The sequence below is a fragment of the Peromyscus eremicus genome, chromosome 20 (assembly GCF_949786415.1).
Source record: "Peromyscus eremicus chromosome 20, PerEre_H2_v1, whole genome shotgun sequence".
In the NCBI taxonomy this organism is placed as follows: domain Eukaryota; kingdom Metazoa; phylum Chordata; class Mammalia; order Rodentia; family Cricetidae; genus Peromyscus; species Peromyscus eremicus.
The window spans coordinates 24,462,831-24,490,772 of NC_081436.1; the positions used below are offsets into that span (position 1 = coordinate 24,462,831).

Here is a 27,942-nt window from a genome sequence, read left to right on the forward strand (position 1 = left end):
GAGGGCTGCGAACAGATGCCCAATATTGCATCCAGTTTTTATGTGGGTTCTGGGGATCCGAACTCGGGGTCCTCACACTTTCCCAGCAAGCATTTTACTCAGGGAGCCGTCTCCCCAGCCCCAGCTCTTATTTTAAAAGGGGAGATGGAGAGAAGCAACGCCCAAAGCCAGGTGTGTTGATTTTAACCAAGGTGGCCCCGGATGAAAGGAGATGAACGGCTTAACTAACCAGGGACCCTGAACCCTTGAACCCATTGCCAGACAGTGCCTAGGAAGGGTCCCCACACTCCATCCAATCCCAGTGTGGCCACCCTAGGGTAAGGTCGCATGGGCTTGAATGAAGGGTGATGTGTGTGACATGAGAGAGTGAGCAGGCTTGGATGCCCTGGCACAGCAGTTGGGAGCCATGGAAAGATTCACAGCAGGTGGATGAGGGCAGGGGCAGGAGACCTTTCTGGTGACAATGTGGAGGATGGGACAGAAGAGGGGACAGGAAGCAGACAGCTCAGCTAGGAGGATGTTCTAAGACTCCAGGTGAATCCTCCTACCAACACATGTTCTGGGGGTGCACCTTGGGGGTCACAGCGACATCTATAGGTGTCACAAGGAGAGAAAGTGATATCCCAGTGAACTGGAATCCTTGCTGCGGTGTGTGTGTGTGGAGGGGGGAGGGTGTCCTTTTGTGTCCAAAGTTGGCTTGAGGGTATCTAAGGTAGACGACAGAAGGAACTAGGAAGGGTGACCTTCCACTGTCATTTGACTATGACTTGGTAATTATAGGAGACAGCCAGAGTAGGGGGACAAAATTGGAGACACTCAGCTGCTGCTGTATGATCTTTACCAGGGGGCTTAGCCTCTCTGAGCCTCATTTTGTTTTCATTTGTGTAAATTCCGGGCATTCAAACACACAGAAAATAAAGGTAGGCAAATCCTGCAGGGCCCGAGCCATGCCCAGGACACTCCGGGTCTCACTTTCTTCATCTGCCCAATGGGTGCGAAGTCTCGAGAGGCTTACACGGAGTACTCACACAGAGAGGACTGGGGAAGAACACATGGGGACAGTTGTCCAACATCCTGGGCAACCTGTGGATTAAATAAAGTTTTATGTAAAATGTCTCCCAAAGGGAGGGATGAAATGATCATGAACTTTCATGGCCTTCCTCAGTTCAAGGAGATTTTGAGAAGCAAGGAGAGCAAAGGCCAGTGAAACTTGCAGGGCAAGGATCTGGGTCCAGGACAGGGATGGCTCAGGGTGTCTGGGGACTGGGCTGCATACACTGACTATGTTGGACACCCCAAGGAAGGAAAAGCGTGCCCCACATGGAAGGGAAGCCACTGGGAGAGCGGCAGAAGTCTGTGTTCATGGATCCCATCTGTTTGTGGGCACTGCCTCAGGACCCACAGGGCGTCAAAAACCATCTAGCTCTGCAGCCTGTCCTCTGGGATGTCCGCCTGAGGCCACCTCTGCTCCCTATGAGCTGTTCAGCAGCCAACCTCAGTCATCACTTGCCAGGTCCCTGCCCTTCCATGCAAAGGGCAGGGGTCCTGCCTTGCTTCTGGGCACCACTGGGTCTCAGCAAAAGCTCCCTTGCAGATGCCAAAATGTTTCCAGCTCCCCTGTTCTACCAGGATGCCCACTGCTGAGATCCCTCAAGCAGCTGATGGGCAGGGTGATGGAGGTGATGGAGAGGAAGCTGCTGATCCAGAGGGGATGTTCAAGACCCCCAAAAACACCAAGAGAAAAGGCCGGGACTATGTCCGCTTCTCGCCAATATTGCTGGCCTTGGCTGCTTTGGCCTCAGCAGGAGTCATGCTCTGGTACTTCCTAGGTAATGGATAATAAGGGCCCAGTTGGAGTGGCATCCTGGGAGGGTTCAGGGTTGATGTAGGGAGGACTGTCATGGCTGTGGGGTCTGGGGTACAGTAGGGTGGACCAGGATTCTAGGTTCTTCGCTGCTTTTCTACTCCGCTGTGTTCTACCTCTTGAGTCACCCTCCCTCATGTCCCTCAAGGTGGGCATACTGCGGGACCTTTGCTAAGTCCCATGGTGTAATCTGCTCCCTGCTTCCTTCAGCTGGGGAGGGAGGACTCTTGAGCACCCAATTCTTGGATCTGGACAAGCCAGGGTGTGTACACATGCTATCCTTTGCCTACAGCCCTTCTGAGTTATCCCTTGGGCTCAAAGCCAACATGCTCTGCTGCAGGAGGCCCAGAAGTGCCCACGGGACCTGGTACCAATTAGTGCCTCTGCTCATTTGAGCCCCAGGTGCTCCTATGGGGAGAGGACAACTGCTTGATCACCTCTGTGTCTCCAGGGCTAAGCATGGAGAATCAAGGGTACCACTGGACAGCACCCAAGCTTGGAACCTCTACCTCATATCTGACTTTGCCCCTTTGGCCCTGATATCATGGCCCTCAAGCAATCCATGGAGTCTCAGGAGCAGTTAGCCATACTCTGGGTCCAGAGAAACCCTTCCCGAATGTTATATGGGGGTGGGAGATAGCTCACCTTCAGCTCTTGGTCATGGAAGGAAGTAGAATAATAAGATTAGTCTGTGCCTGTGAAAATGGATCCCATATGATGTAGAAGACTTATTTATCTGTCTGTTCATCTGTCCAAGCATCATCCACCCATTCATCCACCTATCCATCCATCCAACATTTGTTTGTTAATTTATCCATCCATCGATCTATTATCTATCCATCTATCCCTCCACCATCCATTTCATCCAACAATCCATCTATCATCATCCATCCATCCATTGATCATCCGCTCATCCATTTATCCATCCAATAATCCATCCATCTACTCAACCTTTGTCCATCCAACCATCTATCTGCCATCCATTCATCAACCATCCATCTATCCACTATCCACTCAATTATTTTATCCATCAGTCCATCACCTACCTGTCCATCTATCCATCAGCAACTCAACCATCTAACCATTCAATCATTCATCCATAAGTCTATTCATCATCCATAATCTAAAAATTCATCCATCTATTCATCCACCATCCACCCATCTATCCATTATCCATCCATCCATTTATCCATCCATCCATTCATCCATTCATCCATCCATCCAACGCCAGGCACAGGGCTTTGTGCCATCTGGTGATGGCTTCTGTCCTTATGATTCCACTATGGTGTCAAATACAATTATAACATACCTGTCACGACCTTGGAGGCTAAGAGGGTTGAGAAACCCCAAAAGGGATAGTTCAGCTTACTTACATGATCAGAGGATTTCTATTAAACATTTGGATAGAATTCTTTTTGGACATATCCACCAGTAAAATTTCAGGTCTATTGACAGGACCTGAATAACTATACTCACTTGGAGCTATACTAGGGAGATAGATCCACCTAGTCTAGCTAGCTAAGAGAGAGATGCCATGTTGAAGATCCCTGTCTTAGGGTTTCTATTGCTGTGACAAAACACCATGACCAAAAGCAACTTGGGGAGGAAAGGGTTTATTTCACCTTACACTTCCAGGTAACTGTCCATCACTGGGAATGCCAGGATAGGAACCTGGAAGCAGGAACTGAAGCAGGAGCCATGGAGGAACATTGCTTACTGGCTTGCTCTCCATGGCTTGATCAGCCTGCTTTCTTATAGCACCCAGGACCACCTCGCATAGTAAGTTGAGTCCTCCCACATCAATCATCAATTAAGAAAATGTCCAATAGGCTTGCCCACAGGCCAATCTGGTGAGAACATTTTCTCTTTCTTTCTTTCTTTCTTTCTTTCTTCCTTTCTTTCTTCCTTCCTTCCTTCCTTCCTTCCTTCCTTCCTTTTTCTTTCTTTCTTTCTTTCTTTCTTTCTTTCTTTCTTTCTTTCTTTCTTTCTTTCTTTCTTTCTCTCTCTCTCTCCTTTCTTTCTTTCTTTCTTTCTTTCTTTCTTTCTTTCTTTCTTTCTTTCTTTCTTTCTCTTTCTTCTTACTTACTTTCTTTTGAAAGAGTTTCTCTGTGTAGCCCTGGCTGTCCTGGAACTCGCTCTGTAGACCAGGCTGTAGACCAGATTTGTAGCTAGAGTTTTCCTGCCTGGCCCACGGTCAGGGCAAATCTCTCTCACCCGCCAGTCCCACAGCCACTCAGACCCGATCAAGTAAACACAGAGACTTATATTAGTTACAAACTGTATGGCCGTGGCAGGCTTCTTGCTAACTATTCTTATATCTTAAATTAATCCATTTCCATTAATCTATACCTTGCCACATGGCTCGTGGCTTACTGGGATCTTCCCATGTGGCTTGTCATGGTGGCGGTTGGCAGTGTCTCCTCTCTCTGCCTTCCACTTCCCAGAATTCTTCTCCTTGTCCCGCCTATACTTCCTGCCTAGCCAATGGCCAATCAGTGATTTATTTACTGACCAATCAGCAACACACTTGACATATAGACCATCCCACAGCACAGATTGGCTTCAAACTCACAGAGATCTGCCTGCCTCTGCCTCACAGGTGGGATGAAAGGCATGTGCCACCACTGCCAGGCCAAGAACATTTTCTCAGTTGAGGTTCCCTCTTCCCAAATGACTCTGGCTCGTGCCAAGTTGACATAAAACTACCATCACAGTCCCCATGTCAAACAGGGACTGTCTTATGATGACTCATGGGTTCTTCTCAGAGCTGAGCAATACAGGCAAAGAGCAGCCTTTCACTGCCAGCAGGAAACCAGCACCCCAAATATTGCAGGCTGGAAGGCAGTCTCATTAAGCTACTGGGTAATTAGTCTTCAGGGCTGAAAAGCTAGGCTCACCTAGTAAGCATCTTTCCAACCTTTCCTCCTGTGCCCCAGTGGGGTTCTACCTGGGGCTGAAGACCCAGGGCACAGGGCCAGTGCTCTAGAACCTACCAGAAAACACCACTCTCTAAAAGGGTTCAGGGTGGAAAAAGCCCCTGGGGGAGCTGTTAGGATGACTTCTCCTACCCAGGCCAGCACTGAGTGAGGAGACAGGTGGGAGGTACACCCCATCCATCTTGGAGGGATGACGGGCCAGCCCCAAAGTGGGGCAGATAACTAGACAAGGAGTATGAATCTGTCTGGGAGGTATCCCTGGCTTCCTTGCTGCTCTGTGGGGTCTAATAGACAGACTCAGGTCTGTCTCTCTGTCTCTGTCTGTCTCTGTCTCTGTGTCTCTGTCTCTGTCTCTCTCTCAGTCTTCCTACAGCTCCAAATTGACCTCATCCCCTCCTGCTCTCAGAAAAGAGGTCTCAAGAGGCCGGACATCAGCTCTCCCGTGAGCTCTGCCTCCCACCCTCTCTCAGAGCTGTAGAAAGCCAGATGCCAATCCCACCCACCTTCCTCACACAGTGGGACCCCTCTCATCCTCCATGTCTACTTGGGGCCTCTTTTCTCACCACAGCATTCCTAGAAGGTGTTACGTAGCTCGGAGACCCTCCGGTGATCATCTACCCTCATATACCCCATGGAGCCAGGCTCTGCTCCACCCCCAGCCCCAGCCCTTTTGGCCTCTATCATGGTCATCACTGAGTCTTGGATCCAGGTGTCCTTGGTTGCATTGGGCCAGGAGCACACAGTCTTCCCTCCCGTGACCATGGCCTTGACTTCCACCTCGGCTCTCACCTCCCCAGCATCCTCTGCCAAGGAAGATTCTCCTTTTTGTCTCCACCCACTTTTCTTTGGCATCCTTAGTGATCAAATGTCCTTTATCCCTGGTGGCTTCCACATTCGCTTGTCCAGTTCAGGTCTCTCGTCAGGCTGTCCGCCGTCACTGTTGGTGTCTCTTCACCTGGATGTCCAGGGATCCCCTCAAATCCCAACTGTGCAGAACACAGCTCTCCCCAGCCACTACAGTCCCCGCTTCCCCGTGTCCATGTGCTTGCAGGCATCCATTTTGGCCATGTAGCCACTTCCTCTACTTACCCTGCTTCCAGACTGCCCAACACAGCGGATGCTTAGCATGCACTTTGGGGATCCCCGTATAACCTGGTGGATGGGGATACGGAGCAGTAGTGCTTGGAGACACAAGACCCTGGGAACATCCTGAAGGGTCGGAGTGACAGGTAGAGAGGCAAGAGACCTTTGGACATGCTCCCTTGGTAACCCATTCCTTTCTGACCAGGGTACAAGGCAGAAGTGACCGTTAGCCAGGTATACTCTGGCAGCTTCCGGGTGCTCAACCGCCATTTCTCCCAGGACCTGGCCCGACGGGAGTCCAGTGTTTTCCGCAGTGAAACCGCCAAGGCCCAGAAGATGGTAGGTGGGGGGGGGGGTAGGAAGGCAGGAGGGGGAAATGCAGGAGGGTGAGAGGGCAAGGGCAGGTGTGGGGGAGTCTGATGGGTTTGTCCATCATTTTGCAGAGAGTGCTTACTGAGATAGATGCTGTCATGGGTACCACGGGAAGGGGCAGTGCTGGAGGCAGCAAGTTCGTGCACAGGATCCAACTGTCTAGAAAGAAATCTTGATTTTGCCTCTTGCCAGGAGTGCAGCAGGGAACTTGGAACTGTGCAGCTCATATTGTCTGGGCTCTGCCCCTCACACAGTGCAATGGCTCTTGCACTAGGGACGGTGGGCTGCTACCCCCTTCCACTCTCAGCCCGGCACAGGACTGTTATTCCCGAGACAGGTAGAAATGCTGGAGGCACTCCTCAGCCTTGAGAGAGAGAGAGAGGACAGTTGCAGGTCTCTTCATACTCTGTCCTAGGTGTTCCCTGTTAATAGCACCTCCATTGCCCTTCAGCTGTACCTTGCCCATGAACAGCAAGCCAGCTGAACTCCCAGAGTGGGTTGGCTATACCAGGGGTCATTGGGAGAAGGAGAGGGGGACCCAAAGTGGAGTAGGGCTTTGCAGGACATGGATGAGACTGTGGCAAGGGGAGGTGGTAGAGTGGGGTGGGGTGGGGGATGAGGTGTGAGGGTTGTGTCTGGCTTAACCTTGTGCGTGTGATCGTGGCAAGTCCTCATCCAGGGCTCCGATGCCAGGCTGGAAAGAGTAAAAGACCAGGAAGGAGCTTGGGAAGCCAGTACCCATGCCACCACGAAGGGTAACCAGGGCCTTGTCTCCCTTCTCACAGCTTAAAGAGCTGATTGCCAGCACCCGCCTGGGTGCTTACTACAACTCCAGTTCCATCTACTCCTTTGGGTGAGTTGTCGCCGCTCATATGGGCCCCAGTGAGAGCCTCCACTCTAAGGGCAGGGAGGGCTGGGTCCTTCTGACACAATGCCCTAATCATACTTTTCCTCAAAACTCCAAAATAAAGAAAACAAAGAACATAGGGAAACCGAGGCACAGAGCAGGGACTTAGCCTCCTGCGTGTGAACTTGGGTCTTGTCATCCAAAGATGGTGGTGTGTTGTGACAGGGTTCACACCACACCACGACTGGGGATGCCTGATGTAGGTGGGTCCAGGTCGGGGGTAGGCTTGAAAGCACGTGAACCAGGACCCAGTTCAGGACTTGGCTTGCCTGGTCATATCTGGTTCTGCCACTTACCAAATGGACTATGACCTCCTGTGACTCGGTCTCTTCTCCTCCTATGGGTGAGAATGGGGGGAAAGCCTAGTAGGGGGCTGCAGGTCCCTTTCACTTCTGTCTGCACAGGGAGGGATCCCTCACGTGCTTCTTCTGGTTTATCCTTGACATCCCTGAGTACCAGCGGCTGACACTGAGCCCCGAGGGGGTGCACGAGCTCCTGGTGGGTGAGCTGCTGTCCAATAGCTCGATCCTGGCTTCCTATAGGACCGAATACGAGATGGACCCCGGAGGCCTGGTGGTCTTAGGTCAGTACTGGGAGGGATCCTGGTATGGTTAGATCAGCAGGGCTGGGGGAGGATATCCCCCCCAGGGATAGGTGGGATGCTCAGGTGACCCCCTGTGAGCCTGGAGCCAGGACAGAGGGTGGGGGCAGGTGGCATGGGGGGCTGGCCTCGGATGCTCCTGGCTCGGCTCCTCTTGCCTGTTTTTATTTTCGGAGTTCTATTTATTTGGCTTTGCCCTTGTTTATTTGTTTGTTCATTTCCTTTTGACAGAAGCCAGCGTGAACGACATAGTCGTACTGAATTCCACGCTGGGTACGCTGCTGGGTCCTTGCTTTGGTCTCTTTCCTTTTGAATCCGAGTCTTCTTGTCTGGTCCATTGCTGGGGTGCCGAGGCTTCCACTGTGGGGGCAGGGATCCCTGATCTAGGGACACTGGGGGATGTCACAGGGGGGCCTGGGTGAGGGCTCTGAGTAAGGCTGAGGGGTGGCGGTGGGGTCCAGGTAGGGGTGTGCTTGCATGCCTGTGTCTTGGATGTGAGTGTGAGGGGAACTGTAGATCAGTTATGTGGAAACCTACCCCAGCTGCCTGTCACTCCACTCAACCTGCCTGCCCACCCTTTTTCCTACTGAAAGTAGAAACAGTCTTACCAACCACGCTTGGTTCCTCGGTCACTCAGCGTTTAAACTGGTCTGTTGGAAGGGAGGGTTCCAGCCTATTCAAGAACTCTCACTTTACCCTTCCTGCCTCAGCTGGGCTAACCTGCCCTCCTCTCTCTGCCCAATACCACACTGTTTGATTGCTTTTCTCCCAGAGGCCCCACTGACTTCCTGCTGAACCCTGAGAAGCCAGGTGCTAGCTGGAACACCCTGTTGTGCAAGGCTAGGTGTACTGTACATGCTGTAGTCTAGGGACTATGGTGAGTTCTGGAGTCGTGCAGTGTGCTATCTAAGATAGTGTGCCCTATGACTCTGAACACAAGCCCTCAAGGTTCCTCCTAGACTAGCTAGAGCATTGGTTCTCAACCTGTGAGTCACAACCCCTTTGGGTCACATGGAATTGCAAATCAGATATCCTGCATATTAGATATTTACATTGCCATTTATAACGGCAGTAAAATTATAGTTATGAAGTGGCAACAAAGAAAATTTCATGGTTGGGGGTCCTCACAACATGAGGAACTTGTACTAAAGGGTTGCAGCATTAGGAACATTGAGAACCAGTTTCCACCTAGAGCTGAGGTAGGGGTGAGCACCTTGATTCCTCTCAGGGAGGGAGATGGCTTAAAATCCCAGTTACTCCTGTTCTGACCCCCTGCTGGCCAGACACTTACTTCATTGGTAGATGGAAGCGCTAGCCTCAAAGTACAATTTCAAAAGTTAACGCCATGATTCTCATGGAGAGTTATGCTGAGCGGGGTCAACTATACCTACCTTGATGAGGGATGTTGTGGAGGGTAAGAACACAGATCCTCTTTCCATCATCTGTCTATCTATGTATCTATGTATCTGTCTATGCATCTATGTATCTATGTGTCTATCTATGTATCTATCTATGTATCTATCTATGTATCTATCTATGCATCTATGTATCTATGTGTCTATCTATGTATCTATCTATGTATCTATCTATGTATCTATCTATGTATCTATCTATCTAACTATCTATCTATGTATCTATCTATGTATCTATCTATCTATCTATCTATCTATCTATCTATCTATCTATCTATCTACCTATCATCTGCCTATGTGCCTATCATCTAGCTATCATCTCATTTATCATCTCCCTTTATCTATCATCTATGTGCATATCTTTCTTCTATCTATCTGTCATCTGTGGCAAGTCAACCCGAAATGACGCTGCACAGAGTTAGATACAAACTGGCTGCTGTCTTACCAGGCGGTGATGCTCTGACCTTGGGGTGACTTTTCCAGCGAGCCAAGATCACTAGTGGCTTAGCAGTCTCTTCATTAACAGGCAGCCCTCGAGAGTCTGTGCCCGGAAGCCACAATGAATCTGGGCCAGCCCTCCCTCCTGCTAGCTAGATGTGGCTTGGGGACAGGTGAGTGAGCTGCAGATGCCGCCCCACACTGGAGGGTCTGTGAGCTAACAGTGATTTCACACTTTTAAACGACGACGGGAAAATGTCTATGCAAATGTGTTTTCTTTCTTGTTCTAGAAACTCCCCCAGAGCAGCCCCAATTTTGCCTCTTAACTTGAAAAGCCTTTGACATTTCTATCTAGACTTTTCCTGTCTGACCTAGGGCAATGCCCCTCAGGCCTCCTTCATCCCTCAGGAGTTGCTGAGGACCTTAAAGAGCTCATTTCCGTGAGCTGTAGGCACATTTACCAAATGAAACATCAAGAAGTCATCTATCGATCCATTGAACAGTGAAACTTTTTAGATTTTATTTTTGCTTATTTATTATACATTTTTGTTTTCTTGTTTGTTTTTTTGAGGCAAGGTCTCTCTACAGAGTTCTGGATATCCTGGAACTCGCTCTGTAGACCAGGCTATTCTTGAACTCACAGAGATCCACCTGCCTTTGCCTCCTGAGTGCTGGGATTAAAGGTGTTTGCCATTGCCCAGGCTTAAATTTTATTTTTAAGAAAAGGAATCCCTAGGTAGCCCAGGCAGGCTCTAAATTCTCAATCCTCCTGTCCTAGTCTTCTGGGTGCTGGGATTTCAGGTGTGGGCCACCACACTGGACTTTATTTTTAAAATAACAAGCCCATTCATATCAACAAAATATTTTTTATAAGAAATGAAAGTTTTGTTTGTTTGTTTGTTTGTTTTTTTCGAGACAAGGTTTCTCTGTGTAGCTTTGTGCCTTTCCTGGAACTCACTTTGTAGACCAGGCTGGCCTCAAACTCACAGAGATCCACCTGGCTCTGCCTCCCAAGGGCTGGGGTTAAAGGTATGCGCCACTACCGCCCGGCTGAAATGAAAGTTTTACCTAAAACCAATTTGCTTTGAAGAATGGTACTGTGACACCCGTTCATTGGTGTCAGTAATGGCTGCTCCTGTGCGTGTCTGTATTTAGTCTGCTGTGACATCACAGGTCACAGGGCTAAGGATACTCTGCTATGCTCTCCAGGAGACAAAAGCAACAAGGGTCTTAGTGTGACTATGAAAAAAGAGTCTGACCTTGACCCCCCAGGACCCGGGGGCACCACATTGAGAACTCTGTGTGGTCGGAAAGGGCTCTTGGCATAACCCTCTTTCTGCTTTATTTCCACCTTGGGTGGTTTCATTTGTTTGTCACAGGAGATGGCTTTTGTAACATCACACAGCTAAGTGTGGTGGCACACCTCCCAGAACTCGGGAGGCTGAGGCAGGATCATAGGACTTTGAGATTAGCCTGAGCTATAAGAGTGAGACCCTGTCAAAATGAAAATAACACCCCAAATAAGTCACCACCCTCCTCTTAGCAGCTTTATGGTCATGGTCAGCAAGGTGTCAATGTCAGCTTGGTCACCCTGGGTGCCCCAGGATACACAGTGCTGGGCCTCAGCAGCAACTACTGGCCATAACCAGCCTCCTGAGGGCAATCATCCACATTCAGGCCATGGTCTATGCCATGTCTGCTCTGATGTAAACCTTTTCATTTCTGGTGGTGGGGCTGTGCTTTCCACTTGTGTGGGCGCCCAGCAGAACCCCTGCCTTCCAGGGCACAGAAGCCAAAAGGTGGATGAGAACGTGAAGCCTCTCCTTTTCAGTGCTGGGATTGAACCCCGTGATCTTGCAGGCCAGTTATGTGGTCAGAACCATATCCAGCCTGCTGGAACCCTTCAAGTAGACTGAGTCCCCCCATGCCAGGACTCTGCTTGCACTGTGACCACCTGGGCAACTGATCCCCCCAATACACACTTGGTGAGGAGCTCTGATCCCCACAGGGAGACAGACACAGAGTATCACAGACCGGATGCCAGCACCAGAACAGACAGACTATGAGAACTTGGTTCTGTGCAGGGGATGGAAGTGGACTGGGTTGAAAGGCAGAGGAAGGAGCCGGGTGAGGGAATCCAGGAAGGGAGGAGGAAACAGCTCTTGACTCAGTATCCAAAGCCTTCCTATAAGCGTGGCTTCAGGCACAGGCCGGGTTATCAGGTGTGAGCCCTGGGGAGCTGGAAGTTCCTTGGGTCTAGAGGGGAAGAACACCTTGGCCAGAGGAGACATGGCTTCTCAAACCATGAGCATACATCTACGAAAAGCCAGAAAGCAGAGAGGTCTCTCCCTTTCCCAGGCAAATGCCTAAGCAGCCCCTGTACCCAGGAGATCTGCATCTCACTGGAGTCTGGGTGGCCAGGACAGGACAGGGAGCTGAGGGACAGGTTGTAGACTCAGACCATTCCTGGACCTTGGTAGGCCAGGGATTATGGCTATTCCTGTTTGCCAGAACTCAAGAGTCACACAGTTGAGGCTTGTTGGCGCCGAGGTCACACTTCAGGGACACCCAGCTGCCTGCCCCCATCTCAGGTTCAGTCCTAGACTCCCTGAGCCTGCTGGCAGAGCACCTGGCCTTCTTGCTTCATGAAGCTTCGGGCCAGGCTTACTGGGTACTCCGGAGACACAGCTTTGCTAGCTCTGGCATGGCATCCGAGCTCGCGGATTAAATGAGCTTTAAGTAAATTAGATTTTTCTAAGTGCATTTCATTTATTATACTTAATAAGGAGACGGAACGTATTCAATTAGGTTGAATGTAACGGGGAGGATATCCTGGGGTGTGGGGTCTGTGGGGTGAGATGTAAGAGGAGGTGTGAAGTCAGGGTGGCTGTGAGGTTGGCCGGGGCTGAGCCTCCAAGGAGGACAGCTGCGGGGTGACAAGCCACAGAGCTTTCTCCTCTACCTTTCTCTCCTCACGGCCACAAGAACAGTCGTTGTTTTTACTCACTGCTTCTGGCATTTCTGGCTCCGTGCTGAGTGCTGTCCTCAGCCTGTAGCAGCCCTGGGAGTGTGGGCCACTGTCCTCAGTGTACAGCCCGCTCACTGTCACTCCAGGGGGAGTCCATGCCAGACTGTATGGCCTAGCCCTGCTTAACCCTCTCTGGCTCCCTGTAGCCACAGGACCTAGAGCAGGGCTGGTCCTGATATGATCCTGGCCTGCCTCTCTGTCTCTACCTGGTTCTCTTGCAACGCCTGCCCTATGGCCAGATCTTGCAAAGCTCCCTTCAGGTCTCTCTGCTCCTGTTGTGACTCTCCTTGCCATCCATGCACCTTGGGCTGAGTCCAAGGCCTTCATCGCCTACGCTGTTTGTATCGGCATTCATCACGGCACACAGGGCTCAGTGAGTTTGTTGAATGAATGAGCGAGTGCATGAGTCAGGGGCTGGACAGGGAAGCTACAGGGGAAAGAAAGGTGGGTGCCCAAGCCCGGCCCAGCCCCTCTCCTCCCAGTCCTCCACCATGGCTGGATAAGACTCTGTGGCCATTCCCAGTCTCTCTTCCTGGCTAAGGGCTCTATCCCTCTCCACCTCAGGCTGTTACCGCTACAGCTACGTGAAGCCAGGCCAGGTCCTCCGGTTGAGGGGGCCCGACCAGCTGGCCTCTAGCTGCCTGTGGCACCTGCAAGGGCCCGAGGAGCTCATGCTCAAAGTGAGGCTCGAGTGGACCCAGGTTGATTGCAGAGACCGGGTGGCGATGTACGACGCAGCTGGGCCCCTGGAGAAGAGACTCATCACTTCGTGAGTCCCTGGAGGGCTGAGGGAGACCCAGGCAGGGTCCGAGGTCACACTCCATATGCTGGGACCAGGTGCTGCAGCCTCAGGTCCACATGGCTGCTGTGGAGGGCAGTGGAGGAGGGGGCTTGAGGGTTGTACGACAAGCGGCAGCCCCCGTTCCCTTCTCAGAGCCTCAGTTTCCCTATCTGGATGTAACTAACCAGGTGTGGTAGGTGATCCCTAAGGTCCACTCTGGGAAGGCACATAGCTTATCAGAACATTCTAGAATCTGGCAGCAGCCTGGTATTCCAATCACCACTCTACTGCACCCTAGCTGTGTACCTTAAGACGGGGGTGGGGTGGGGTGAGGGTGGGGGTTGCCCTTTTGAACCTCAGTTTTTCTCATCTGTAAATGGGTATATACTCTTGCTCACCATTTGGTGAGATTGTGAGACTCCACATCTCACCCTTATATACCAGATAGAGAATATCCAAGAAATGTGGCCATTGTGCCCCTCTCTTCCAGGGTGGGCAGAAGGACCTGCAAGGCTCTTCAGGAAGTGGGACAGGCGGTGCTGAGTTGTGTCCCTGTTTGCTGAGGACGTACTTTGTGCGGGGGGGGGGGGGGACGGGACTCGGTGGCGTCATCTCTGCGTCTCCTGGGTCATGCCATCTTGCGCTCTTCTCTGCTCTCCCAGGGTCTACGGGTGCAGCCGCCAGGAACCCGTGATGGAGGTGCTGGCGTCGGGCTCCGTCATGGCAGTGGTGTGGAAGAAGGGCCTGCACAGCTACCATGACCCCTTCTTGCTCTCAGTGAAGTCTGTGGCCTTCCAGGGTGAGGGTTCCCAAGGATGGAGGGGACATGGGCACCAGCCCTGGTCTCCGGGGGCGTGCCCTATGCCTTCCCTGTTGGCGATGGGATGGGTCTGGAAGCCTTCACGGTTCAGCAGTCCCCACTCCCTTTCCTATCTCACTCCCCCTCTCTCCTTCACCCTCCTCCTAAGGCCAACCCATTTTTAGCAAGTTTGAGAATTGTAGGGACTTGGCCCTGGCAGCCCCCAGCAAAGGTGTCCTGGCAGGGCTCCCCCAGGAGGTCTCCCTTGGCTCTTCCGTAGCCCCACCCACCCTTTCCTGCCTCTCTCTTCCCATCCCACACCACCCTGCCCCCTGGCTGCCCTCTGGGTTAGCAGAACTAAACCTGAGGACCCTGCCTAAGCTAGAACTCGGGGGCCTCTTTAGGGTCCTCGCTGTTTGTACTGCATTTCCTTGTCATGTCTGACTGTTTCTTTTCACTCTCCCGGATCAAGCCTGGGCTCTCCCACAGTGACCCATACCTCCAGCTGGCCCTGCAGGGTGTGACAGCTGGTGTTCTCTTGGGTTCTCAGGCACTATAGTCTACCATAGTAGGGTTTGGGGCTTTTAGCCCCAGAGGAAGGTGACCAGAGAACCTAAGGTCACGCCTGCTTCCACCTTCTGAGCCCTGAGCCTCTATCTGCATGACTGGGCCAACCTCCCTCCTCTTGTCTAAATGTTATCAGTGTGTGTGTGTGTGTGTGTGTGTGTGTGTGTGTGTGTGTGTGGTGTGTGCATGTGTGTGGTGTGTGTGTGCATGCGTGTGGTGTGTGTGTGTGTGTGTGTGTATGTCGTATGTGTATATGTGGTGTGTGTATATGGTGTGTGTGTGTATGTGAGTGTGTCTGTGTGTATGGTGCTGGGATGGACCCCAGGGCTTTGACGCATGTTAAGCAAATGCTCTAGCATGGAGCCATGCCCTCGCCCTTCCTAACCTCTTTGCAGAGGGAGCAGCCTTCCCTCCACAGCTGCGCTGTGAGGCCCTGCTGTGAACGTGTCTGGCATACTGTTAAGTGCAGTGGTCAGGTCACACAGCAAGGTCTACCTGGCCAGCAGATGGCATGCTCTATGTTCACGGCATCTGCTCACCACCGGGTGAGCACTCTTCTCCCCATTCTGCAGATGAGGAACTGAGGCACATTTACATAGTCATGTTTGGCTCCAAGTTTTGATGTTCGAGGTAGTGGAGTGCAATGAGGCGCTGTGGGAGGGACAAGGGACCCAGCCTGATAGTTGTTCTTGGATCCAGACTGCCAAGTGAACCTGACATTGGAGGGCCGGCTGGATCTACAGGGCTTCCTGAGCACACCCTACTATCCCAGCTACTACTCACCCAGCACCCACTGCTCCTGGCATCTTACGGTGAGTTCCACCCCACCTGCAGCCTGCCCTCTGCCCAGAGCAATCCATGGGGCTTCGGCACCTGGGATGGGAGGTGGTTACATCCTGTCCTGTCCAAGTGCTCACAGGCTAAGTACAAAGCCTGATGGGAGGGTGGTGGCTGTAGCATGTTTATCTGAGGGGGTAGGTGCCCCAGCTTGGCCATACCCTATGAGACACGTGATTACCTGCCTTCCTTTCCCAGGTACCCTCCCTGGACTACGGCTTGGCACTCTGGTTTGATGCCTATGCGCTGAGGAGGCAGAAGTACAACCTGTTATGTACGCAAGGCCAGTGGATGATCCAGAACAGGAGGTAGCCTTTCCCCCTCTCCCTCCCTCCCAGGGACCTTAAGCCCCCCCACCCCACCCCTGCCTGGCCTGGGAGATAGCAGAGGAGAGTGAGCTGAGGCTGAAACTGACAAAGTCCACTGTGCTGACTGTCCCCACTGTGCTGACCATGCCCACTCTAGCCCAGCTTCTCCAGATGCCCCGCAGGCCCCTGACACGAGTCTTATCCTGAGATCCCAGTTAGAGTAAATGGTGGAGCTGCCTTGGCTTCTGTAACCATGTATCTGGCACCCTAACATGGAGCCACCAACGGGGGGCGGGGAGGGTGCAGGGCACTTGAGAGCACACGGAGGCACTGCTAGCCTTTCTTCTGCTCCCGGACAGCCGGAGGACGCCATTGTCTTTGGTGCTGTTGGCTTCCACAGGGACAGCGGTCCTCTGGGTGGCCCCATGCGCTTGTGTTCCCTGCAGCGTCCACCCTGTTCCCGCTCCTATCCTTGGCCTCCCTGCAAGGAAGCTTGAAGCTAAGAACATCCTCTGGGGAGTTTTCAGGGGACAGAGGGAGCTGTGATGTGAGGCATGGGAGTCGGCCAGGAGGATGAGGATGGACAGTCCCCCCGGGGCCAGCAACTGAGGACACCGCTAGGCTCCATTTGCCTGTTGGTTGGTCTCCTCCTACATAGAGGGTGGCAGGGAGTAGTGATGCTTGCTTTTTCCAATTTATCAGGACAGCGACAAGAAGGACGATAAAATGTCCACACTACAATGTGGGCCCGTGCTGTTGGGGTGACAGGCTCACTGTGACATCTAGGGAACAGAAGTGTCTCCAATCACATGGAGGAGGGTGCTGTCATGGCTGCCCTTCTCCTTCACAGAGCTCCCTCAGCCACCTGCCCATGCTGAGAGTAGCTGGTCTCTCGCTTCCTCATCAGAGCCCAGGGAACCCTGGCACTGGAGTTCCATGAATGAAGACGCTGTGTTTTCAGTCATGACCCCTCCCTGAGTGGAGTCTCTATCTCTGAGAGGCCAGAAGGAGAGGGGACAACCTAGGGCTTGGCTCTCTCTTGCATCCCATGCCCATGGCCATCCCATTATCTAGGCGGGCCCTGTGCCAACTGCTGTGAGACCCAGAGCTCAGTGCTCAACATAAGCACCAGCTTCACCAGGGTAACCTAGATGGGTTCCAGTAAGGTCCCTTCCAATGGTCACCAACTATAGGCAGGAAGACTGGGGCTCAGAACCTAGCACCCCGGCTTCCTTCTTGGGCGAGACTTACCTCTCCCAGTCTCAGGAACTTGTCTCAGTATCCTGAGGCTTGGATGGGCTCTGAGGATGGAGTGCTCACCTAGCGTACAGCAGTTCCAGGCTCCACCCTAGTAATCCCCAATAACAATCATAAAAAGTAAGGAGCATGGGCCTGCAAGATGGCTCAGTGGGTAAAGGCGCTTGCTGCCAAGCTTGAGGACCCGGGTTCAATCCCTAGAACCAACATGGTGGAAGGAAAGAGCTGACTCCCAAAAGACGTGCTTTGGCCTCCACAGACGTGCTGTGGCAAATGGGAGTGCCTTTCTACCACCACACAGAAACAAACAAAACGAAGAGCATGAAACAGACCCTTTCTGCTGAAGCCTAAATAAGATGGCGGGTGGAGAAAGTACCATGATTGCTAACTGGTGGCCCTTACTCTGCGCCAGGCAGGCATGTGCATCCCACAATCTAGCAAGGAAATTATACTCAGATTATGTCTCCACCTGTTTTCTGTGGCTATAACAAAATCCTCAAGGCAGGGTAGTTTATAAAGAACAAGAGGTTTGCTTGGCTCATGCTTAGGAAGGCTGAAGTCCAAGAACATGGAGTCAGAATCTGTTTGGCTTTCTGCTGAGTCATCATCACACGGCAGAGGGTCATGTGATGAGGCAGGGTCAAACTGGCTTGCACGACTGCGCCACTCTTGAGACCACCCATCAGTACTTCTTATTCCTTTACCTGTTGCTTTATGATGAGATTAATGCATTCGCCAAGTGCAGCCCTTGACCCGATCACGTCCCCAAATGTCCTCCCTCCAAACCGGGTTTCCAACTGTAAATTTCAGGGACTTGCCCAGAGCCTGACAGCAGAGAGGAGCCTGAGGCCCAGAGGATGAGTCATTTGCCAAAAGCCCCCGTGGCTTGTGACATCATCACTGAGCTCAGGCAGCTGTCCCTCAGGGGAGCCATTCCCAGCCAGGACACCCGCCTGCTGGTGGGAGGGTGTGCCATCTCTATGGCTCTAACTGGTTCCTCTGAGAGCAGCTGGGAAAGTCCCACCTCACCTCAGCCCCTCACTTGGGATGAAGGGTCCTCCCAGTGGAGAACGATCTCCTTGTCCCATGCCATGCCTGGTGGAAGGCAAAGCATGATGGGAACAACACAGCAGAGCCTGGGGCCCAGTCTCTGGTTCCTGTGGGCTGATAAAGACATGTCAATGCTAGGAAATCCTCTGAACAGTGTGTCTTGGAAAATCTACTGTGTGGGTGGCAGAGGCCTGAGAGACGGAGGAGGGGAGAGGGAGACCAGATCCTTTGGCCCAGCCATTGAGGGGTACAGTTGAGAGGTGGCTGAACCCCTGTCCCCAGGTGCCAGTCTAGTGACAAGGGGCCCTCCCACTGGCTGGGCACCCTTGGCCCCCACCCCATCCACTGCTTTCTCCCAGTTCTTCCGGATGCCCTTATGCCCGACAGGATCCTCCAGTGGCCTGCAGGTGGTGGGGAATCTGGTCCTTGTAAGATCCGGCCTGCCGGCTGCTGGATTTCGCAGAACCTCCTCACTGGGTGCTACCGCGGTGACGACTTCCCCCTTTCCAGGAACCTACCCTCACTTCCTCTCCTGTGATGTCACTCTCCTGTGACCTGCCTGACCCTTTCCGCTAGCTAGCTTCCAGCCAAGAGATAAGGCAGAACCGGCTCCAGAGGCCCATGGCAGCCCCCTGTGGCTTGGCCTGGCTCTAGGTGTCTAGGTGTCCCTTCTGCATTCCTGTGGCCCTGTGGCCAGGGCCACGTGCTATCTGTCACTTTGTGTCAGGTGCCACTCCTCCCCAAAACCATTTTTCCAGGTCCTCTCAGAAATGTCTGCTAGGAGGTGGGGGTGGGCAGGGGATGGCTGTCACCTGACTACAGTGCCGCCACCACACACACTGAGGCCTGAAGTTTGCTTCCCTCAGTCACACAACTTCTCAGGGGACAAAGTTAAGTTGACCTCAGCTGTGCAGTGCTAGTCAAACGCCCTGGCCACCCCAGAGCAGGCCACTGTCCCTTCCTCAATGCCGTCCCTCCGCCCTCCTTCCTTCAGCTTGGCCTTAGTAGAGGGCATGTCTGAGGTGAGGCCTGGCCTCGCCTCCCCCCTTTCCCCTTGGCCATGTTTCTGCCCATTCACCCAGCATCTCTCCAGCTCCTCTGTGGGGAGCTGCTGATGTGTCAGATTGACAGGGTACTCGCTGAGCATCCTGAGGGAATGGTGCTCCCCGAACTCAGAGGGATGAGACGGCAAGGCAGGCCACACAGGCCCCAGCACCTTCTGACTCAGCACATGAGGAATGAAGGGCCAGAAACTCAGAGGGCCATGCATGGGGTCGGTGCCCCAACCTGACTGAATCTTAAATTTGTTCAGGGATGCTCCTAGCTCCCCTGCTCACTTCCTGGAGCCCTTCCTAAGGATGGCAGTCCGTAATAACTATGCTATCATGAGTGTAACACAAGTTTATATGTATATATATAAACCCCCCTTAAGACACAATGGGGTTTCCCTTCGCTTGGAAGGGGCTGGGCTTGCTCCAGGACGCCCCCTGGTGGTACTCATCTCTGTTAAGGGATACTGTGCTCTGGCCCTCCCCTCTCTGGAGACCTTTTTACTTCTCCACGCAGGCCAGCACTCTTGCTTATTTATGCAGGTTAAATGCCTGTGTCAGGAGTTAAACCTGAGAAGTTCAGAAATGTGTGCTTCACCAGCTCCCCCTCAGTTACTCATGGTAACCTGTGATCGGAAAATGCTTCAGTGGAAAATTCCAGAAGCGAATCTGTTTCATTAGCTACTGCTCTCTTTCGGAGCCTGATTGACAAAGAGAGACTTAATTTCGACGCCTGTAATCGGCAGAGCATAGTACAGGCAGTATTTGGCACTGCCTGGAATTTCTGGTGTCCACAGGTCTGACTGTGTAGCCCAGGCTGGTCTTGAACTTGCCATTTTCTCACCTGGACCTGGTCAATGCTGGGCTGACAGGTGTGTGCCTCCCAGCTCAAGGGCAGGTACAGCTTACAAGGCAGGAGGAGTCTGAATTTCGTGAGGGGGCTGTCCTCTGAGGATCACAATCTAGGATTCTATCTTTTTGTCCTCAAGAACCGATGTTTCCTTAGCTTGAAGAAAAGGGGGGCGGGGTCAGGGGAGGAGGGAACTCACAAAGGGCTAGGCTTGCTCGGAGCACCCCCTGGTGGTGATCTTTTCTATGAAAAGCAGCTGCGTTCCGGTGCTCTCAAAATGCTCCTTTTCAGGACTCCTTGACTTGCTTTGAAATGATGGAGCACCCCAACATTTAGTGACATGAATGTAGGACCTCCAAATTTTTTGAAAATTTAATAACTGGTTTAATAGTCTGGGACTGGCACCCTCACCCCCCTATGTGCCGTCGGTTATGGGGTAAGTCACCTTTCTTGAAAACACTGCTGTGGTGGTGTGAGGGAATGAGGGAGGAAGGGTCCATTAGAGCGATGCTATAAAGGTGACTTTTAGGCCCCCAGGGGTCTCTGGACTGCACTGAGAACTACTAGTGGGTGTGAGGTCACAGATACACCGGAAGCCAGAGTCTGGCCAGGAGCCTGGTGGTGACGGTCAGAGGTTTGGGCGGCTCGGTCTCCGGACCTCCTCCCGCAGTGAGCTGGGTTGGAGGCGCCTGGATTCTCGGTCCACCTTGTACTGCTCCTCAGTCATCTCTATCCATGGGCTGAGTAGGCCTGGCCTGCCTGGTCTGTCGGCTGGCCAATGGTCCGTAAACAAGAAGGCCACACCCCTGTGTTTGGTGGTGGGGTACGGACAGTGGGCCGGCTGAGGTCCTCTGCCTCGGCAGACACATGGAAGCCTTTTGTAGATCCGAGGTTGGCAGGAATGCTTGTTTTCCTTATGGAACAAGGAAGGAAAGTGAGACTCGGAGGAGGCCACCGACTTGCTGGATTTTCAGAGCTATGGTTGACTGGGGCTAGAATCTGGACTGAATTTTATCCCACAGGCAATGGGGAGCCATTGCAGGTTTTTGAGCAGGGAAGTGACATAAACAAGCTCCTTTCTAGAAGATGACTCTAGGCCTGAGCAGCCACCCACCCAGAGGAAGATCAAGATAGAGGGGGTGTGGGTGGGGCCCATTGCTTCTGGCTGCCCGGTCCTTATCCTGTCTGTGCATAGGGACCCAGGCTGTTCCTTCTCTTGGCTGGGAAACCAGTCCATGCGTCTGAGTCATTCCTGGTCGCTCCTAGGCTGTGTGGCTTCCGCACCCTGCAGCCATATGCGGAGAGGATCCCCATGGTGGCCTCGGCTGGTGTCACCATCAACTTCACCTCCCAGATCTCCCTTACGGGCCCTGGTGTGCAAGTGTACTACAGTTTGTACAACCAGTCAGACCGTGAGTACAATGGAGGCAGGGGACGGGGGGGGGGGGGAGGGCAGATGTGCACAAATATTTATGAGGCTAGACCACAGTGAGAGTGCTGTGTGTATGTGTGTGCACACATGCATGTGCATGCACTGGGTAGGCAGTTCCATGTATCCCTTTGTGTGTGTTGCCTGGGTGTGGTTTTGCATGGGTCATGGACACAGGCACTGGAGCAGGTGTATGGATAACTGATCATGTGTGTGCAAGGATATAGATTCATGTATTTCATGTCATGTGCCCTAATGGTGCCCTTCTGCTTCCATGGCCTCCTGTGGGTCCCCAGCCTGCCCTGGAGAGTTCCTCTGCTCTGTGAATGGACTGTGTGTCCCTGCCTGCGACGGGGTCAAGGACTGCCCCAATGGCCTGGATGAGAGAAACTGTGGTGAGCAGTCTGTCACCATCTCTCCTCTCTCCTCACTTCCTGCACCAATCTAAGTTTACCCCATGAGTGGTCCCCCTGACGAGTACCCAAGAAACCAGGGTTCTTGTACTGTGTCAGAATGGCAAGATGGAGGCAGCATGGGAAACCGGCCTCCCCAGAGCCAACTCCTAAGGTAGTGTCTGGGACAAGCTGTGACCCTCAGCTCAGATTTCTCCCTTCATCACAGGCAAATACACTAGTTATCTGCCCTAGCTAGTCTTCTGAAAAAAAAAAAAAAACCCAAGAGGGGGATGTCAGAACCAGGTAGGGATGGTTGGTGGGCTGGGACTGTCAGGGAACAGGATCCAGGGTAGGAATGCTGTATCTCTCTCTTTGAATGGGGCCCTCACTCCTCCTGCCTGAGGCAGGAACTGGTAATCCCCAGACTAGGGCTTTCGGGAATAGTTCTGAGCAAATGCCAGCTTCTGGCCCCTAGACCCATCATCCAGGCATTGGAGCACTAAGGCATCTGGGCAGTGATGCTCCACACTTGCCTTGTCAGTTCTCAATCTGTGAGGAGAGACCCTGAATGTCTGGGGACCTCGGACACATCCTTCCTGTCGCTTCCCACCATGGAGATGGGGCTTGCCAGGATTGCTATGAGGATTTGTGATGGTGGACACGTGACACAGGGAGCCTCTGCTGCCACCGTAAAGCCCCAGCCAGGCCCTCTGGCCCCACAGCCACTGTGCTCTCTACCCACAGTCTGCAGAGCCATGTTCCAGTGCCAAGAGGACAGCACGTGCATCTCACTGCCTCGAGTCTGCGACCGGAAGCCCGACTGTCTCAATGGCAGTGATGAAGAGCAGTGCCAAGAAGGTAGGGGGACCCTGCCCGGAGTCTCCAAGGAGATTAAAGGGGGTCCCAGCCACGCCTTCTTCTACAAAGGTCTCTGTCTTCTTGTTCAAATACCGGCAACCCACTGTGCCTACGCCTGCATGTTCAGCTGTCCACTCAGAGGTCTATCCATCCATTCATCCATCCATTCATCCATCTATTCATTCATTCACCCAACCATCCGACATCCAGCCAGCCATCTACCCACCCATTTATCCAACTAATAGCCATCCATCCACCCACTCACTCGTCAGCCTCCCTTCCATCTCTGCTTCTGAACCGCCCTTTCCGTCCACTGTTTCACACAAGCGCATGTTCATCCGTCGATCCACTGACCTGGCAACCATCTCTCTGTATACACAACTACCTGTCTAGGAGTCCATTGTTCCCTCCATCTGGCCAGCCAGGCTGCTAGCCAGCTAGTCATCCATCCACCCACCTATCCAACTGACAAACCGGCCGACCCTGACCGGCAGGCTGTCAAGTGTTGGGCAGTGTGTGTGTGTGGGGGGGGGGGGGGTAGAAATAAGATGACAACGATGTGCCCTTCGAGGGGTTACCTCTTAGTAAGAGGACATGTGACAGGCGACCCAAAGCCTTTGGGACACCATGTGCAGTATATTGTGGGAAGGCTGGGGGCCTGGGAAGCTTCTTAGGTATGTGCTTTTAGCTGGGTCTTGCAGAGAGCTGGAATTTAACCAGGCTGGAGGGAAGGAAGCAAGGACAGGCGCAGAGGTGGCACTGGAGTGTCCATTACAACAAAGAGCGGGTGGCGGTCTTCACTGTTGGGGAAACATGGCCATGCTCTTGGGTCTCTAGTCTGATAGGAGAAGCACGGTTTTGCCTTCAGGGACCTCATGGGACTGTGAGGCCAAGCAGCTCTAGTCTGAGAGAGGAGGGAACACAGCCTCACCATCAACGGGGCCAGGCTGAATGTGGGTGGGAGGAGATCCCAGAGGAGATTGGAGGAAGCTTTCGGTGTGATGGAGACCCCCTCCCTAGCCTCCTGGCCTCTCCTGGTGTCATTTTTTTCCGGGTCTCACTTTGGAAGACTGCCTTGGGGCTCAGAGACCCACCTTTGGTGGCCTGCCTGGTCCCCTCCATCCCAGGAGTGCCCTGTGGGACATTCACCTTCCAGTGTGAGGACCGGAGCTGTGTGAAGAAGCCCAACCCAGAGTGTGACGGGCACTTGGACTGTAGTGATGGTTCTGACGAGCACCATTGCGGTGAGCCTGCCAGCCGCAGCTGTGTGTGAAGACCTGGGGGGTGGGGGCAGGGATCCCCGGGGGGACACAGGAGGGGAGTGTCGCCGTGTCCTGTCTGTGCCTCTCGGTCTCTATCACCTTTTCCTGGGCCTGTCTCTCCGTTCCCCTCCATGTCTCTCCACCACTTTCCTTTGTTTTCTGTCTCCATTTCTCACTACCCTTTCTTCCCCCCCCCTCCTTCTCTGTCCGCCCCTGGCCCTCTCCCACCCCCAGACTGTGGCCTCCAGGGCCCCTCCAGCCGCATTGTGGGCGGGTCCGTGTCCTCCGAGGGTGAGTGGCCATGGCAGGCCAGCCTCCAGATTCGGGGTCGACACATCTGTGGGGGGGCTCTCATCGCTGACCGCTGGGTCATAACAGCCGCCCACTGCTTCCAGGAAGACAGGTGAGGGGGCGACAGAGGGCCTGGAGGGGGGCATAGGGAAGGCCACGGGGGGTACAGTGTGTGCAAACTGGACTCAGACAGAGGAGAGGGTAGAGAAGAGCCCCGGAGTGGCTGCCATGACATGTGGGATCTGGTCTTCTGGCACCTCCACCCTGCCCCCCATACATGCTGTGTGTTGCCAGGCTCCTTGTTCAGCCTTTCTGAGCTCCCCTAGTGTTCACTCTTTGCAACAACTCTGCTCCTCCTCCATGCCAGGGGCTGGGCTGGACATTAGGGAGATAGTGGAGGACACAACTACCCGAGCTGCTCACAGCCATAACCCTACCGTAATTTGAACTGTGACGGGGGGTGGTGGGTGGGACCAGGGAAGCTCTCAGGGGACATCTCACTGGCCCCCAAACCTCTTTCCCTGGTGAGCCAAACCCCTTCCAGTCCTAACCAGATCTGAGCCCCAAGCCCCTGAGGCCCCTCCCGCAGAAGCCAACTGTCCTGTGTCTTCTGTTGGCTTCTGGGGACCTGTGTGTCTTCCCCGGGCACACTCTGCCCTGCCCACCTGCTCTTCTTACCTCTCTGCCAATTTCTTCACCAAGTCGTGTTACCCCTCCCCCCCCCCAACACCCCCATCCCGGAGTCTACAAAGTGGGCACAAACAGAGAAACGCTGCCCCAGGCCTGGCACCGGGCTCCTCTTATGCGTCTCATAGTCTCCTAAGAACATAGAAGCAGAGAATGTTCCCATTTCACAGATGGTAGGGCTGAGGCCTAGAGAAGGTCAGGCTCCGCTAGGAGGGATGAGGCTGAGGGTGGAGCTCAGTCAGCACTGTACATCAGCTAGGGGTTTGAGAGATGAAATGAGAGACCGTGTAGAGGGAGACAGGGTCCCTGGATAGGAGACTTAAGCAGCTGGGCTATGATGCCTTCCTCTGCCTCCCACCCAGCATGGCCTCCCCGAGGCTGTGGACTGTGTTCCTGGGCAAGGTGCGGCAGAACTCACGCTGGCCAGGCGAGGTGTCCTTCAAGGTGAGCCGTCTGTTCCTGCACCCGTACCACGAGGAGGACAGCCACGACTATGACGTAGCCCTGCTGCAGCTGGACCACCCTGTGGTATACTCGGCCACCGTGCGCCCCGTCTGCCTGCCCGCGCGCTCTCATTTCTTCGAGTCGGGCCAGCAGTGCTGGATCACAGGCTGGGGAGCCCTGCGAGAGGGTGGTAAGCAGAGGCAGGCAGCGGGATCTGGGGTCTCAGGTGCAGGCTTGGAGGAGCTTTGGGATCAGTGGAACTGAACTTCATAAGATAAAATCTGTAAGAGGGCCTGTGGCTCCTGCTCCTGCCCTCTTTTGCTTTGGAAGGCACTGAAGAACTTAAGCAGGGGGGCATAGGGGATAGGCAGGAATGTCCCAGCTTGGCTGTATGAACCTTGGGGGAAGGGTGGGGGATTGGATGGGGCTCTTCATTACTGCAGACTAGATTGAGGGGAAAATGTCATATAAGCCACTCAGCCTTAGGGGTGGGCACTATGGCCCCATTTTGTTGATGAGAAAGCTGAGGCCAAGTCCCTTAGTTACTGAAAGCCACCCAGTCAAGAGATCTTGGTAGGGACTTAGATCGAGGACTGCCCTCTCTCTAGGGCCCAGAGTTATCTGCTTCTGCTGCTAGAGAGGGTATTCTCCCCTCCTGGCCATCTCTAGAGGCGGCCCCTCAGTTCTGCAAACTTTGGCTTGGCTGGCTTAACCACAGACTAGACTGCCACCTTGGCACATGGTGAAGTGGGGGTCGGTGTGGTGTGGTGCCTGGAATTGAACAAGGGCCTCGCGTGTGCCAAGACAACTGCTCCAACACCCAGCCACACCCCGACCTCTGCAGGGATAGCTTAAAGATGGGCACACTGAGGCTCAGAAAGGCGACTTGGCGGGGATGTCAGACACAAAGCAAAGGCTCCTCGCTTGGCCGCTCGCTCAGCTACACATATGAGCACCTACTATGTGTCAAGCATGGAGGCAGACAAGGGGGATGAAGATGAGCACACTCTTACGGTATGAGCTACCACAGACAGGAACAGGAAACGGCCTGGGAAAGCACCTGCCCGGCCTGGCCAGGAAGGCACCAGAGGACGGGTCTCCACTGAGGCTCGGGTGACTATGAGTTATTCCTGGGAACAGGTGTTTGTGGTGAAGGCACAGGCGTCAGGCAGAAAGGCCTGAGAATATCAGCAGCTACCAGCTAGAGGGGAGTCAGGGCAGGCATGCCAAGGGGAGGGCCTTAGAACTGGTGGGCCTTGAAGGCCACCCTGGGACTCATGGGTGAGGAGTCCTCCCCGTCTACATCTTAGAACCATAGGGGCTTCAAACCCCAATGTCTGGTCCAGCCCCAGATTGGTGGATTACTATCCCGCAGTTCTCCGGACAAGATCTGGGCTGGACAGCGAGGGCCACTAAGGAGTTAGTACAGTGAGGGCATCACGTGTATTTGACAGCATCCCCCCTGGGGCTACTGTAGAGGGGGTCCGGCTGAGCCTGGAAGCCCTTCAGAGGAAGGGGGTAGAGGATATGCTCTAACAGGCTTTTCCAGGGGTAGAGATGAGGCCTCTGTCATCACGAGCCATGCAGAGGAGTCAGCAGTAACAGGGCGGAGCTGGAAAGACTCCTGGGCGGTGAAGATGACCCCAGGAGGAGCAGACTCCTAGCCCCTTGGCTGCTGCTCTCCCTGCAGGTCCCAGCAGCAGCACCCTGCAGAAGGTGGACGTGCAGCTGGTCCCTCAAGACCTGTGCAATGAGGCCTACCGCTACCAGGTGACCCCGCGCATGCTCTGTGCTGGCTACCGTAAGGGCAAGAAGGACGCCTGCCAGGTAAGCACCTGTGGGGCGTGGGCTGTGTAAGGGAAGATGACTGCCCCCACGTTACAGACGGGGAGCCCTGAGGCCTGCTGGTGGCGGATGATGCACATAGCAGACCTTGGTTGGGGTGGGAGGTCTTTGGCTCTGCTCCTCGCTATCCTGAGACCTTGGTCCTGGGGGTCATCTAGGGGAGCACTGAAGGGAGGCCCTCTCCCTGAGACAGTCATGTCTCCCCACCCCTCTTTTAGGGTGACTCTGGAGGTCCCCTGGTTTGCAGGGAGCCCAGCGGCCGCTGGTTCCTGGCAGGGTTGGTTAGCTGGGGCCTGGGCTGTGGCCGACCCAACTTCTTCGGCGTCTACACTCGTGTTACGCGCGTGATCCACTGGATCCAGCAGGTGCTGACCTGAGCGGCTGGCTGTTCTACAGAGCTGGAACGACCTCCGGCCCAAGTTCAGGGCACCCACCCAGCCAGGGCACAAGTATTCTGGGGCGAGTGGCCCGAGAAGGGATGTCAGCTGGTGGCCGGTCCCGGACTGTCTCCTGAGGTTCAGGAGCCAGCCCCAGTTCGGCTTTACCTAGCCCTTCTCACCCCAGTTCTTTCCTCTCTCTCCTCCCTCTACCA

At 53.7% G+C, this 27,942-nt stretch overlaps 1 protein-coding gene across 1 annotated transcript; it reads left to right on the forward strand.

Moving 5' to 3' along the window:
- Positions 1-1,594: 1,594 nt before the first annotated feature.
- Tmprss6 (transmembrane serine protease 6) lies at positions 1,595-27,801 on the forward strand. The gene is made up of 17 exons (XM_059247790.1): positions 1,595-1,829; positions 6,089-6,222; positions 7,041-7,108; positions 7,567-7,745; positions 7,995-8,036; positions 13,206-13,410; positions 14,085-14,221; positions 15,488-15,600; positions 15,824-15,933; positions 21,406-21,551; positions 21,865-21,963; positions 22,708-22,821; positions 23,949-24,065; positions 24,318-24,486; positions 25,424-25,695; positions 27,196-27,332; positions 27,569-27,801. The coding sequence occupies exons 1-17, from the start codon at positions 1,595-1,597 to the stop codon at positions 27,725-27,727; spliced, it is 2,436 nt and encodes an 811-aa protein (XP_059103773.1). The 3' UTR covers positions 27,728-27,801.
- Positions 27,802-27,942: the final 141 nt, after the last annotated feature.

Coding starts and splice junctions, on each gene's coding strand:
- Tmprss6 (XM_059247790.1), top strand. CDS start 1,595: ATGCCAAAATGTTTCCAGCTCCCCTGTTCTACCAGGATGCCCACTGCT. Junction 24,066..24,317: donor TTCTGACGAGCACCATTGCG/GTGAGCCTGCCA, acceptor TCCCACCCCCAG/ACTGTGGCCTCCAGGGCCCC. Junction 27,333..27,568: donor GCAAGAAGGACGCCTGCCAG/GTAAGCACCTGT, acceptor CCCCTCTTTTAG/GGTGACTCTGGAGGTCCCCT.